Raw genomic sequence first — 14,457 nt, 5'->3', positions numbered from 1 at the left:
GTAGAGATGGGGGTTTCACCGTGTTAGCCAGGATGGTTTCGATCTTCTGACTTCGTGATCCACCCGCCTCGGCCTCCCAAAGTGCTAGGATTACGGGCGTGAGCCCCCTCGCCCGGCTTTCCTGTCAGCATCTTACAAGTTTCTCTTTCCGTTTCTAATTCAAATACTTCTTTACCTTGACTTTTTTTTTTTTTTTTTTGAGACGGAGTCTCGCTTTGTCGCCCAGGCTGGAGTGCAGTGGACCGATCACGCCTCACCGCAGCCTCAACCTCCGGGGCTCAAGCGATCCTCCCACCTCAGCCTCTGTAGGACTACAGGCGCTAGCCACCACACCAGCCTCTTTTTTCTTTCTTTTCCCTTTCTTTCTGTGTTTTTATTTGTTTGTTTTTTTAAATAGAGACAGATGCTCCCTATGTTGCTTGGGCTGGTCTCGAACGCCGAGACTCAAGCAATCCTCCCACCTCAGCCTTCCAGAGTGCTGGAATTACAGGTGTGAGCCACTGTACTCTGCCTAAAAAAGTGAGTTTTCAACTCACAATTTTTTTTCTTTTTTTTTCCCTCTATATTCTGCCAGTACATTTCATTTTCACAACTTCTACAGCTGAAGATTTCCTTTGAAAAAATAATCTTCCCAGCCCGTGCAGCACGACATCCCATCCAGCATGGCCAACATGGTGATGCTGTGGGACAATCAAAAGATGGGAGAGACCGAACAGAGTGAGTTCAGGAAATGTCTTTATTAAAAGGTGATCGCCTGGGTCAGTAGGACTAGCGTCCAGGAAAGTCTGAGTCCGGGACAAAGAAAGCAGCCACCTTTTAAGCAGTCAGTGGCCAGGAGCAACATGATGCAGGAAGCGAACTTACAGAAAGGAGAACAAAGACAGTTGATCAGTCTTTTATATTTATCTATATTACATGTTCCACATCCTTGAGAAATCAACCTTGTATCAACCTTGTAACTTTGCAGCTGCCCTAGGGAGGTGAAGCAGGAACTCTCTGAGCCTCAAGGAATGTGGAACTAGCGAGTACAGATAAGGCTCGCTGAGCACAGAAGGAAAAACAAGCAGTTAGTATTCTTCTCTAACTTAAGAGTGGCGGGGGAGGTGGCTACACTACACTTAGCTTTTGAAGGAAAAAGTAAAAAATTTTGGTTGTCTTTGATTATACTTGTAAAATTCATGAATTCCTTCTTCAATGAAATCCCGCCTCTCCTAAAAATACAAAAATTAACAGCGTGGTGGCACACGCCTGTAATTCCAGCTACTGGGAAGGCTGAGGCAGGAGAACTGCTTGAACCTGGGAGGTGGAGGTTGCAGTGAGTGGAGATAGTGCTACTGCACTCCAGCTTGGGCGACAGAGCGAGACCCTGTCTCAAAAAAAAAAAAAAAAAAAGAAAGAAAGAAAATCTACCCATACTCTGCACAGACATTGATAGACCTATAGTCATCACTGCAAGAAGCTAGCAAACCTCAGGAAAATGATGCAGTCCTGGCATCTCTAGAGAAGTTGCGGCACTAATGGGCAACGTAAGTAAAAATCTATTTACAAATGCATTCCCGGCACTTCCCTGGCAAGTGCTGGGAAAAGCCTAGCAGGCTACAGAAGCGTCTAGGAGGGTTACAAAGGTCCAGAAGCAAGAGAGAGCACAGGGGCTAGTTGAAATGGAAGAGGGAGCTGCAGGTTGCAGGGCTTGTTGATGGGGGTGACCTCTAAGCTGAGATCCAAAGGAGGAGCAGCAACCAGCCAGGAAGTGACATGATGGGAAAGAAGAGGGTGGGATCAGGGGTATGTTGCCGTGAAAGGAGCAGGGACAGTACCTACAAACGTGTTGTGGAAAGAGAAAAAAATCCTCCTGAAGGAAAGGTAAGATCAGTGTCTCCAGGGAGATTTAGAAAGGTATCTCTCAGGGGCTCTTAACCTTTTTTTTGTGACACAGACCCTTTCGGCAGTCTGGGGAAGTCTAAGGATCTCATCTCAGAATTTTTTTTTAAATTTTGATTACATTTTTAAATTTTTTTGTAGAGACAGGGGTCTCACTATGTTGCCCAGACTGTCTTTGAACTCCCGGACTCATGGGCTGCTCCTGCCTTGACCTTCCAAAGTGCTGAGATTTCAGGCATGAGCCACCATGCCTGGCCAGAATGTTGTTTTTAAGTGCATAAAATTAAATATGTTGGAATACAAAGGCAACCAATTGTGTTGGAATAGTTGCCAAAATATTCTCAAAATTTGTGATGTAATAATATAATAATGCATGCACTTTTTTTTTTTTTTTTGATGGAGTCTTGCTCTGTTGCCCAGGCTGGAATGCAGTGGCACGATTTCGGCTCACTGCAACCTCCACCTCCTGGGTTCAAGCAATTCTCCTGCCTCGGCCTCCCGGGTACCTGGGACTACAGGCACATGCCACCACGCCTGGGTAACTTTTGTATTTTTAGTAGAGACAGGGTTTCACCATGTTGGCCAGGCTGGTCTTGAACTCCTGACCTCAAATGATCCACCGCCTCAGCCTCCCAAAGTGCTGGGATTATAGGCGTGAGCCACCATGCCCGGCTTAATGCATGCACTTCTTTATGAATGTGTAACATTACAAGATCTAATAGCAAGTCTAAAAATTATCATAATTTTGAAGTAGCAATGAGCATAAAGCAGTAACAGTAATCTGGTATAAAAATATCTGTGATTTCTATTAGTGACAAAATAATGGATAAGGTTAACATTACTGTAGTGAGCTGCTTACCCTTACTGAAGAATGTGCTTTCAATGAGGGAGTATGGAAATAAGGATGAAATCTTTATTCCGAACCAAATAATCCACTGAATTCTATCCATGGACCTCTTGGAAATGCATGGAACCCAGCAGAAACCCTTCCTAGCAGCAGGGTGGAGAATGCATTGGAGAGCAAGGCTAAGGAAGGTTGACTCAATGTCCTGAGCCCAACGAGGTATCAGCATTCCCAACGGATTTGGATCTTTAACGGGAAGGAGCCACTGGAGCCAGCAGAGAGTGGGGCCACTGCTTTCCATACTCAGTGCCCAAACCTTGCTGAAGCACCTGCCAGGTGCTGGGTTGTGGAGCATGGTGCAATGCAGACAGCCTCGTGGAGGAGAGAATCTGTAAACCATGGCTTCGAAAGATTGATAAATACTGATTATTAATCTATAGCATAGTATAGGATTGATAAATACTGATTATTAATATACAGCACAGATTAGGAGGGTGATTAAGCCAGCATCCAGTAGATTTGGGTTACACTCTCCTTTCTACAATTTAGAAGCTGATAACCTCGGTCAAGCTAATCTTTCAGTCTCCTCATCTGTAAAATGGAGTAATAAAAATATCTGTCATGATCAAGGGTTATAGTGATGTGCCTGTAGATAATAAATACCGGATAAAGTGTCTCGTGGTAGCTTTTGAAGTGAAACCTGGTATTTCATAATCCGGACAGCTGTTAAAAACCTGAGTAAGAGTGTACAATAATTGAAACTCCTCAGTTAGGAGCTATGTTAAAGTTGGAACAGAGCAGCATTGGAACATATGGGATGGTAATAATTGTGGAATTCTATACACTTGTTAACTTCATATAAAAATAAATTAAACTCAGCGCGTTTTCTGATTCCTGGAAAGTCTCTTTCCCTCCCTTTTCTTTATCTGTGATGTCGGAACGTTCCAAATACAGTATTTCAACTATTTCATACCTGAGATTGATGGTGCCGGATTGAGTAATAAATAATGAGTATTCAACTTTTTCCGCTCTGCAAATTTACTTTAGTTATAAAAAAAATTTATTCCGCTCAGCCGGGCGCAGTGGCTCACACCTGTAATCCCAGCACTTTGGGAGGCCAAGGCTGGGCGGATCACGAGGTCAGGAAATCGAGACCATCCTGGCTAACACGGTGAAACCCTCCACCCATCCCCCGTCTCTACTAAAAATACAAAAAATTAGCCGTGCTTGGTGGCGGGCGCCTGTAGTCCCAGCTACTCGGGAGGTTGAAGTAGGAGAATGGCATGTACTCGGGAAGTGGAGCTTGCAGTGAGCCGAGATGGTGCCACTGCACTCCAGCCTAGGCGACAGAGCAAGACCCCGTCTCAAAAAAAAAAAAAAATTTATTCCGCTCTGCAGATTTACTTTGGTTATAAACAAAAATACTTGCTGTCACCTCGACGAGGATGGGATTCGAACCCACGCGTGCAGAGCACAATGGATTAGCAGTCCATCGCCTTAACCACTCGGCCACCTCGTCCCCGAAGCATACTGTTTTCTGATTGCTATAGGGAGTAATATCAAGGGGATGTGACGCAAAGTTATGGAAGCCGCCATTTTGTACGGAAGCCAAAATCCAATCGCTTCCTTAGCAAGCAATCGAAAGAAGATGGCCGCTCCCATGTTTGTGGGGGAGGTCTGCAGTGGGGAGGGGCAGAGGAAATTCGGTCGAAAATGAGATAAACTTGAAGGAAATAAAATTGGCACGGAGGCTAGGAAAGTAATTTCCTTAAAGGAGTCTTAGAAATAGGATTGGTGTGGAGCCTAAGGGGCGGAGCCGACGCATAGAGCCGCTTTGCGCGTGCGCAGCACCTAGGCGGTTAGATTTGAATACTTCTCTGAGGCGAGCTGGGCGTTGTGCGGTGACTGCTAGAGGCGACGCTGAGTTTCCGCTCTGAGGAGCGTGTGGACCCCAAACCTGCGCAAAATTTGTCGAGCAGGTGGGCCGCGGCAGGTAAAGAGAATGACTCTTTCCTTCTGGGCTCCAGGGAAGGCTTCGGGTTTTGTCTGGGCGCCCTGAAGTTCCCGTGGTGGGAGGTGGGGAACGCTCCCTCAGCCTGGCGGCCTCCGTTAGCGCCGAGCCGAGTAGACGCCTCTGCCCCGGGCCGGGCACACTGTGCTCTTTTTTCCTCTCCTCGGTCTGTAGGTTATGGCGCCTCCCGCTTCCCTAATCTCCGCCCGCACCTGGGCCACCCGGCTCGGGCTGCTTGTCGGTCGCTCTCTTGGCGTCCCCTTCCGCCCCGCCGTCTTCTGTCAGGGCTCGCGGACTCTTCTTGCACCCCTGTTGCTGTTCCCTAGGGACCTCTAGGCTGTTTGTATTTCTCACTTAAGCTTTTCTTGGCTCTAAATGAAGTGACAGCAATGAGTGATTTTAAAATTCTCAGCTCTTCGTGGTTTAAGGTGTCTGCTCGGAGTGCTGGCTGCACGTAACAGATTTTTTGTTTCCTTCAGATATAATAACATTAACAAATAAAGCCAATATTAGTACTCCGCAAATTAGTTTTTAAAAATCCTTCTCCGGGCCGGGCGCGGTGGCTCAAGCCTGTAATCCCAGCACTTTGGGAGGCCGAGACGGGCGGATCACGAGGTCAGGAGATCGAGACCATCCTGGCTAACATGGTGAAACCCCGTCTCTACTAAAAAATACAAAAAAGCTAGCCGGGCGAGGTGGCGGCGCCTGTAGTCCCAGCTACTCGGGAGGCTGAGGCAGGAGAATGGCGTGAACCCGGGAGGCGGAGCTTGCCGTGAGCTGAGATCCGGCCACTGCACTCCAGCCTGGGCGACAGAGCGAGACTCCGTCTCAAAAAAAAAAAAAAAAAAAATAATAAAAATAAAAATCCTTCTCCGTTCATTATTCCTCAGGATTTAAGCCCCCATTCTTGATGTTTATTTAAATACTCAAGTTTGAGGGGGAAAAAAATCACCGATTGGAATTTTACAGATAGGTTTAATAGGCATTAACAGATACAGGATGTGGATGAAGACCAAAGCAGAAGCTTATTCCAGTTTAGATAGTAAAATTGACGTTTTCACTTCCGTCTAATCCTGTAGGTATTTATTGGGTTCGTTATCTTGTGATAGGGCTGGGGACAGATGATTGAGTCCCAAACCTAGAGGGGTTTACAATCCAGAAAGGGAAATAAACTAATATACCCAAATAACTAGAATACAAGGCAGAATGTAAAAGATTATACGACATTCTAAAGTGGAGTGGGAGCACAGAAAAGGGAGAGCTTATTTGATGTTTTTGGTGATGGATTCGTGGAGAAGACCGCATTTGAGGTGGATGTTCGTTGGAGAGATGATTTACAGAGATGGGAGTTAATATATGGTAAAATTTTGGTAATGAAAGGTTAGGGTCAAAGCAGTATAATTCTTTGTGAATGGCTGGAAATCTTTACAAGATGATAAATACATGTAAATTGAATAAAATGTTTGGAATGGTAGTATTAATGATGTATTCGATGTTAAATAATAGACTGTAAAAGATACTGACTCTAGATATTAACAGTAAAACAGTGCGGTCCAATAGGGCTTCCTGTGAAATGATAATGTTTTGTATCTGCACTCCAACATAGTACCCATTAGCGACATTGGGACTATGGAGCACTTGAAATGTCATTATTGTGACCAAAGAACTGATTATTAAATTTTATTTTATTTTAATTAATTTAAATGTAAATAACTACTGTATTGGACAGCACAGGTCTGGAGTCTGTCATTTCACTCTTACCCTCCTACAATCCCGGAAAATATTAAATCTAGATATCGGTTATATAAATGTAGGAGTGGGCAAAGAGCCAGATAGTAAATATTTCAGGCTTTGCAGGCTACATGGTCTTTGTCACATATTCTTTGTTTAGTTGTTATTGCTTGCCTTGTTAACTACAATCCATTAAAAGTGTAAAAAAACACTCTTAGCTCAAAGGCTAATTGGGCTCAGTCGCTATTTGAAGACCTACAGATTTAGACGAGTGGTTCCTAAATTTTCTTGATGCATGGTACCCTTAGATCAAAAGAAATACCTAACAGTCTATTTACTGAGTACAGTGGTTGGGTCCAAACATTAAGTATATATGTCCCAAACTTAGTAGCCAATTTAAAAAAATACAGAAATTGAAGGAAAAGATGATTTTTTTAAATTTTATTTTATTTTATTTATTTATTTTTTGTCTCGCTCTGTCACCCAGGCTGGAGTGCAGTGGTTCTATCTTGGCTCACTGCAACCTCCGCCTCCTGGGTTCAAATGATTCTCCTGCCTCAGCTTCCCGAGTAACTGCGATTATAGGCGCCCACCACCACACCCAGCCAGTTTTTATATTTTTAGTAGAGATGGGGGTTTCACCACATTGGCCAGGCTGGTCTTGAACTCCTGACCTCATGATCTGCCCACCTTGGCCTCCCAAAGTGCTAGGATTACAGGCATGAGCCACCGTGCCTGGCCAAAATTTTATTATTAAATAATCACACTTACTGATTGGATATATGTGCCTGTTAGACACTGCAAAACTTCTGAAACTTTGGAATCAGTTTATACCCTGTCACCCTCATTTCTGTACTACCTTAATAAAAAAATATTTGTTTTTGGGCCGGGTGAGGTGGCTCACACCTGTAATCCCAGCACTTTGGGAGGTCGAGGGGGCAGATCACCTGAGGTCAGGAGTTTGAGACCAGCCTGACCAACATGGAGAAACCTCGTCTCTACTAAAAATACAAAATTAGCCAGGCGTGCTGGCACATGCCTGTCATCCCAGCTACTCGGGAGGCTGAGGTAGGAGAATCACTTGAACCCGGGAGGCAGAGGTTGCAGGGAGGCAGAGGCTGCATTGAGCTGAGATTGCGCCATTGTACTCCAGCCTGGGCAGCAAGAGTGAAACTCCATCTCAAAAAAAAAAAAAAAAAAAAAGTACTTGCTTTTTATCACAGCAACTGCGAACAGTTTATCTTTACAGTGATAAGTTATTAAAACTAATGTAATGTATATGGTACTGTTTTGAGCTAGTAGTTCACACAGTACCTGACAGATGTTCAGAACTGCTGTGCATCTCTCAAAATTTTTAAATATCCCGGGACGCCATTGTGAGTATGCTGCAGCACCCTTGGATGCCAGATACACAGTTTGGAATCAGTAACTTTTTTTTTTTCTTTTTCTTTTTGAGACGGAGTCTCACTCATTCTGTTTCCCAGGCTGGCTCACTACATCTCTACCTCCTGGGTTCAGGGGATTCTCCTGCCTCAGCCTCCCAAGTACCTGGGATTACAGGAGCACGCTGCCATGCCCAGCTAATTTTTATGTATTTTTAGTAGAGACAGAGGTTTCACCATGTTGCCCAGGCTGGTCTTGAACTCCTGGCCTCAAGTGATCCCCCCACCTCGGCCTCCCAAAGTGCTGAGATTACAAGCTTGAGCCACCACACCCAGCTCCTGGAACCAGTAACTTAATGTGTCAGTGATCAAGAGTTTGGCCATAACAATGTTTTATAAATGAAGCTTAACTTGTGAGTGTGGAGTCTTCTATTTGTGTTGAAAGTGGAACTTAACAGTTACAGAATATTTTAAAAGGGGGACTTCATTAAGCTTGAATTTCATCAGTTAATTGCCAACCAGTTGGTCTACAGATTGGACAGGAATTATGCTTAATGACTATTTTAAACAACAAAGATATTTAGGTGATCTTGAGGTGATAGTAGTTAATATTTTTATTTGTATGTTGCATATAATTTGTCATTAACAATTATTCTTGGGAGGCCGAGGCGGGCGGATCATGAGGTCAGGAGATCGAGACCATCCTGGCTAACACAGTGAAACCCCGTCTCTACTAAAAACACAAAAAAATTAGCCGGGCCTGGTGGCAGGTGCCTGTAGTCCCAGCTACGCGGGAGGCTAAGGCAGGAGAATGGTGTGAACCCGGGAGGCGGAGTTTGCAGTGAGCTGAAATCACGCCACTGCACTCCAGCCTGGGTGACAGAGCAAGACTCCATCTCAAAAAAAAAAAAAAAAATTTTTTTTTTTTTTAAACAGGAAAGGATGTTAAATTCATTAAACATCCCCCCACCCCCCGAGACAGAGTCTTTCTCTGTTGCCCAGCCTGGAGTGCAGTGGTTTGATCTCTGCTCACTGCAGTCTCCGCCTCCCAGGCTCAAGCGATCCTCCCACCTCAGCCTCCAGAGTAACTGGGACTACATGTGCGAGCCACCATGCCCTGCTGTTTTGTATTTTTTGTAGAGATGTTGTTTTGCCGTGTTGTCCAGGCCCCTTTGAACTCCTGAGCTCAAGTGATCAGCCTGCCTCAGCCACCCAAAGTGCTAGGATTATAGGTGTGAGCCATTGTGCCCAGCCCTAAACTTTTTTCTTCATCTGTTGAGATGATTATTTTTGCCTTTTAATCTGTTAGTATGGTAAATTGCAAGTTTGATTTTCTGATATTAAACTGTGCATTCCTTTTTGTTTGTTTGTTTGTTTCACTATGTTGCCCATGCTGGAGTACAGTAGCTATTCACCGTTGCAATCATAGTGCACTACAGCCTGGAACTCCAGGGCTCCAGAGATCCTCCTGCCTCAGCCTCCCAAGTAGCTGGGACTACAGGCACATTGCCCCATATCTGCCCAACCAATTTTGCATTTCTGCAATGAAACTAACATGACCGTGATATATTATCCTATTATCCTTTTTACAAATTGCTGGATTCTTTTTGCTGATATTTATTTGGGATTTTTTTTTTTTTTTAGACGGAGTCTCACTTTGTCGCCCAGGTTGGAGTGCAGTGGCCCCATGTTGGCTCACTGTAACCTCCGTCCCCTGAGTTCAAGCAGTTCTCCTGTCTCAGCCTCCTTAGCAGCTGGGATTACAGGCCCCCACCATGACGTCTGACTAGTTTTTATATTTTTAGTAGAGACGGGTTTCACCATGTTGGCCAGGCTGGACTCGAACTCCTGACCTGAGGTGATCCACCTGCTTTGGCCTCCCAAAGTGTTGGGATTACAGGCATGAGCCACCGCACCCGGCTATTTGGGATTTTTATACTTTTGATAATGGCATGTAATCTTTCCTTGCTGTGTGTCTCGGAGGTGGTTGCAGGAAAGGGAGTTAAATTTTTATCTCCCATGGTGCGAAGACACAGTTTAATGGCTAAAACTAGAAAAATAACTGGGCACAGTGGCTTTTGCTTATAATCCCAGCACTTTGGGAAACAGAGGCAGGTGGATCGAAGCACATCAGACATCTTTCAGGTACCTGTTAACTTATTGCTAAAAGCAAGAACATTGATCCTGTTTATGTGTATTGTATTAATTTAGTGTTGTGGCAGAAATGCTAATATGGTTGAGTCAAAATCTCCAGCTATTCTTTTTTGAAATCTGCAGTGGCATTTTTTTCTTATCCAAGAATGAAGTTCTAAAGTTAATACATAAAGTGAAAATCAAATATAGGGCCGGGCGCGGTGGCTCAAGCCTGTAATCCCAGCACTTTGGGAGGCCGAGACGGGCGGATCACGAGGTCAGGAGATCGAGACCATCCTGGCTAACACGGTGAAACCTCGTCTCTACTAAAAATACAAAAAAAAAGCTAGCCGGGCGAGGAGGTGGGCGCCTGTAGTCCCAGCTACTTGGGAGGCTGAGGCAGGAGAATGGCGTAAACCCGGGAGGCGGAGCTTGCAGTGAGCTGAGATCTGGCCACTGCACTCCAGTCCAGGCGACAGAGACTCCGCCTCAAAAAAAAAAAAAAAATCAAATATAGTTATAGGGAGGCAGCAACTGAGACCAGTTGAGGAAACCTCACATTATGCCTCTTAGTTCATATTCTTTCCAGGGCAAATACTCACTGAGTGAAATTTAAAGCATTATCAGCTATGCTAATAAGATGTTATTTTCATGTGTTATTTTATTTTATTTTTTTTTTGAGACGGAGTCTCGCTCTGTCGCCCAGGCTGGAGTGCAGTGGCGCAATCTCGGCTCACTGCAAGCTCCGCCTCCCGGGTTTACGCCATTCTCCTGCCTCAGCCTCCCGAGTAGCTGGGACTACAGGCGCCCGCCATCTCGCCCGGCTAGTTTTTTGTATTTTTTAGTAGACGGGGTTTCACCATGTTAGCCAGGACGGTCTCGATCTCCTGACCTCGTGATCTGCCCGTCTCGGCCTCCCAAAGTGCTGGGATTACAGGCTTGAGCCACCGCGCCCGGCCTGTGTGTTAATTTTTTTTTTTGCTGAGTACTTATAGTTGACTTTTCCTCAGATAAATATGCATATGATGCAAATTCACTGTATTTAGATATCTAATTCAGGTGTCCCCAACCCCCTGGGCCATGGAATGGTATAGGTGCACTGCCTCGGTGGCACAGCGGGAGGTCAGCAGGTGAGCATTAGCGTCTGAGCTCTTCCTTCTGTTGGATCAGCAGCGGCATTCGATTCTCACAGGAGCACAAACCCTATCGTGTACTGCGCACACGAGGGATCTAGGTTGCTGGCTCCTTAGGAGCGTCTAATGCCTTATGATCAGAGGTGGAATAGTTGCATCCCGAAACCATCCCCCATCACACCCTCCTGGTCTGTGGAAAAATAGTCTTCCACAAAACTGATCCCTGATTTGGAAAAGGTTGAGGACCATTTATCTAATTGATGTCCATTTTGGGAGTAGATTATTAAATAATCTGCAAACTCTTATAAGCTAGGCCAAATTTTTATTTGAACCAGTAAAGTCCCTATCATCCTGATCAAAGTTAGTCACTGATTTTATCTTCTTTTTTTTGTTTGTTTGTTTTTTTTGTTTTGTTTTTTGAGACGGAGTCTCGCTCTGTCGCCCAGGCTGGCGTGCAGTGGCCCAATCTCAGCTCACTGCAAGCTCTGCCTCCCGGGTTTGTGCCATTCTCCTGCCTCGGCCTCCTGAGTAGCTGGGACTACAGGTGCCTGCCAACACGCCCGGCTAGTTTTTTGTATTTTTTAGTAGAGACGGGGTTTCACCATGTTAGCCAGGATGGTCTCGATCTCCTGACCTCGTGATCTGCCCGTCTCGGCCTCCCAAAGTGCTGGGATTACAGGCTTGAGCCACTGCGCCCGGCCTGATTTTATCTTGAGTATGAGAATTTTCCAGGAATGTTAATTATAATAGTGGTTTAAACTCCTTAAAATGAGTCATGTTTTATATCTTCCTAAGTATAGTGGTGTTTTTCCTTTTTTTTTTTTTTGAGATGGAGTTTTGCTCTTTTTGCCCAGGCTGGAGTACAATGGAGCAATCTCGGCTCACCGCAACCTCCGTCTCCTGGATTCAAGCGATTCTCTTTTTTTTTTTTTTTTTTTTTTTTTTTGAGACGGAGTCTCGCTCTGTCGCCCAGGCTGGAGTGCAGTGGCCCGATCTCAGCTCACTGCAAGCTCCACCTCCCGGGTTTACGCCATTCTCCCGCCTCAGCCTCCTGAGTAGCTGGGACTACAGGCGCCCACCGCCACGCCCAGCTAGTTTTTTTTTGTATTTTTTTAGTAGAGACGGGGTTTCACAGTGTCAGCCAGGATGGTCTCGATCTCCTGACCTCGTGATCCGCCCGTCTCGGCCTCCCAAAGTGCTGGGATTACAGGCTTGAGCCACCGCGCCCGGCTCAAGCGATTCTCTTACCTCAGCCTCCCGAATAGCTGGGATTACAGGCATGTGCCACCACGCCCGGCTAATTTTGTGTTTTAGTGGAGATGGGGTTTCTCCACGTTGGTCAGGCTGGTCTCAAACTCGCGCGACCTCAGGTGATTCACCCCCCTCGGCCTCCCAAAGTGCTGGATTACAGGCATAAACCACTGTGCCCAGCCTTTCCTTCCCATCTTTGGTCTTCCCTCAGAAAGTAACCCTGAAGTCACCAACTGTACTCTTAATCTCTTCTTAGATTGCAGTTGCTTTTCCTTTTTCCTCACCTTTTCTGATATTGTATATTTGTTACAGAAAAGTTTTCTTCAAAAATGGATGGGGCGTCTTCAGAGGCTAATGAAGAAAAGTAAGTTCATTTAATGCAGCTAAAAATGTTATAGTCTATCAGAGAAAGATATTTTTCTAATTAGTAAGACCTATCCATAACTTCTGAGATCTTTTTCCATTGTGTTCCAATAAAGAAGAAGTAGATTTTTTTTTTTTTTTATTTAAGTTCTAGGGTACATGTACACAATGTGCAGGTTTGTTACATATGTATACATGTGCCATGTTGGTTTGCTGCACCCATCAACTCATCATTTACATTAGGAATGTCTCCTAATGCTATCCCTCCCCCAGCCCCCAGCCCTGGACAGGCCCCAGTGTGTGATGTTCCCCGCTCTGTGGCCAAGTGATCTCATTGTTCAGTTCCCACCTATGAGTGAGAACGTGAGGTGTCTGGTTTTCTGTCCTTGTGATAGTTTGCTGAGAAGGTTGGTTTCCAGCTTCATTCATGTCCCTGCAAAGTACATGAACTCATCCAAAAAGAAGTAGATGTTACAGACTCATAGCTTTCCTTGCCATTGCCATGTCTTTGTATAAACTCATCTACTCTGGGCATGGTGGCTCACACCTGTAGTCCCAGCACTTTGAGGGGCTTAGGCGGGAGGATATCTTAAGCCCAGTAATTTGAGACCAACATAGTAAGACACCCCCGTCCCCATCTCTACAAAAAATAAAATTTTTTAAATGGAGGGCTCTTGGCTTTACCAGCCAGGGAGGATGCTTGGCTTTGCTCAGAAAAGAATTCAGCCGGGCACAGTGGCTCAAGCCTGTAATCCCAGCACTTTGGGAGGCCGAGATGGGCGGATCACGAGGTCAGGAGATAGAGACCATCCTGGCTAACACGGTGAAACCCCGTCTCTACTAAAAAATACATAAAAAACTAGCCAGGCGAGGTGGCGTTCGCCTGTAGTCCCAGCTGCGTGGGAGGCTGAGGCAGGAGAATGGCGTAGACCCGGAGGCGGAGCTTGCAGTGAGCTGAGATCCCGCTACTGCACTCCAGCCTGGGCGACAGAGCGAGACTCCGTCTCAAAAAAAAAGAATTCATGGGCTAGCCAGCGGTGTTAAACAGCACTTTTATTGAAGTGGCTTAGTGTAAAGCAGCAACACTGGTATAGCTCCTTGCAGAGCAGGGCTACTCTGTAGGCACTATGCCCACAGTAGCAGCTCAGAGGCAGTTCTGCACTCATTTATACCCATTTTTAATTATATGCAAATTAAGGGGTGTTTTATGCAGACATTTTTAGAGTGAGGGTAGTAACTTCCAGCTTGTCTGGTCATTGCCATGGAAAGGGCAGGTAACTGCTGGGTTTTTGCGGTGGCAATGGTAAACTGACAAGGCACCCTGATGGGAGTGTCTTATGGGGAGGTGCTTTTGTCCCAGACCTGTTTTAGCTAGTCCTCAATTTGGTCCTGTATCCAAGCCCCACCTCTGGAGTCAAGTTCTGCCTCCTACCTCAAGACCCTGTCTCAAATATCATCATCATCATCATCATCATCATCATCATCATCATCATCATCTAGAGTCAAATCTGAGAGGGACTTTAGATACTGTCTCCCATCTCTTCAATTTAAGGATGAGAAAATTGAGAACCAGGAAGATAAAATTATTTGTCTAAAATTGCCATCACAACCTGATGGCTTGTTTGCAGCCTTCAGTCATAAGTTTTTGGCTTATACATAATGTTTTTTGATTGTTTCTTTTTAAGAGGCTGTGTCTTGCTTCGTTGCCCAGGCTAGATTTGGACTCCT

The 14,457-nt window shown here is 45.2% G+C and overlaps 1 protein-coding gene and 1 non-coding gene across 2 annotated transcripts in view; one reads left to right on the top strand and one right to left on the bottom strand.

The window, feature by feature from the left end:
* Positions 1–4,162: 4,162 nt before the first annotated feature.
* On the bottom strand, positions 4,163–4,244 carry TRNAS-GCU. The gene has a single exon. It is a non-coding gene; the product is annotated as a tRNA-Ser (tRNA).
* Positions 4,245–4,374: 130 nt separating this feature from the next.
* KNL1 (kinetochore scaffold 1) overlaps positions 4,375–14,457 on the top strand; it is a 74,068-nt gene continuing 63,985 nt past the window's right edge. The window contains exons 1-2 of the mRNA XM_033190542.1: positions 4,375–4,718; positions 12,679–12,730. Coding sequence (XP_033046433.1) covers positions 12,696–12,730 — 35 coding nt within the window. The 5' untranslated portion in view covers positions 4,375–4,718; positions 12,679–12,695. The remainder of the gene's footprint in view (positions 4,719–12,678; positions 12,731–14,457) is intronic.

The sequence above is a fragment of the Trachypithecus francoisi genome, unplaced genomic scaffold, assembly GCF_009764315.1.
Source record: "Trachypithecus francoisi isolate TF-2019V2 unplaced genomic scaffold, Tfra_2.0 Lachesis_group3, whole genome shotgun sequence".
NCBI lineage: Eukaryota > Metazoa > Chordata > Mammalia > Primates > Cercopithecidae > Trachypithecus > Trachypithecus francoisi.
This window is presented reverse-complemented; position numbering and strand designations above follow the sequence as displayed.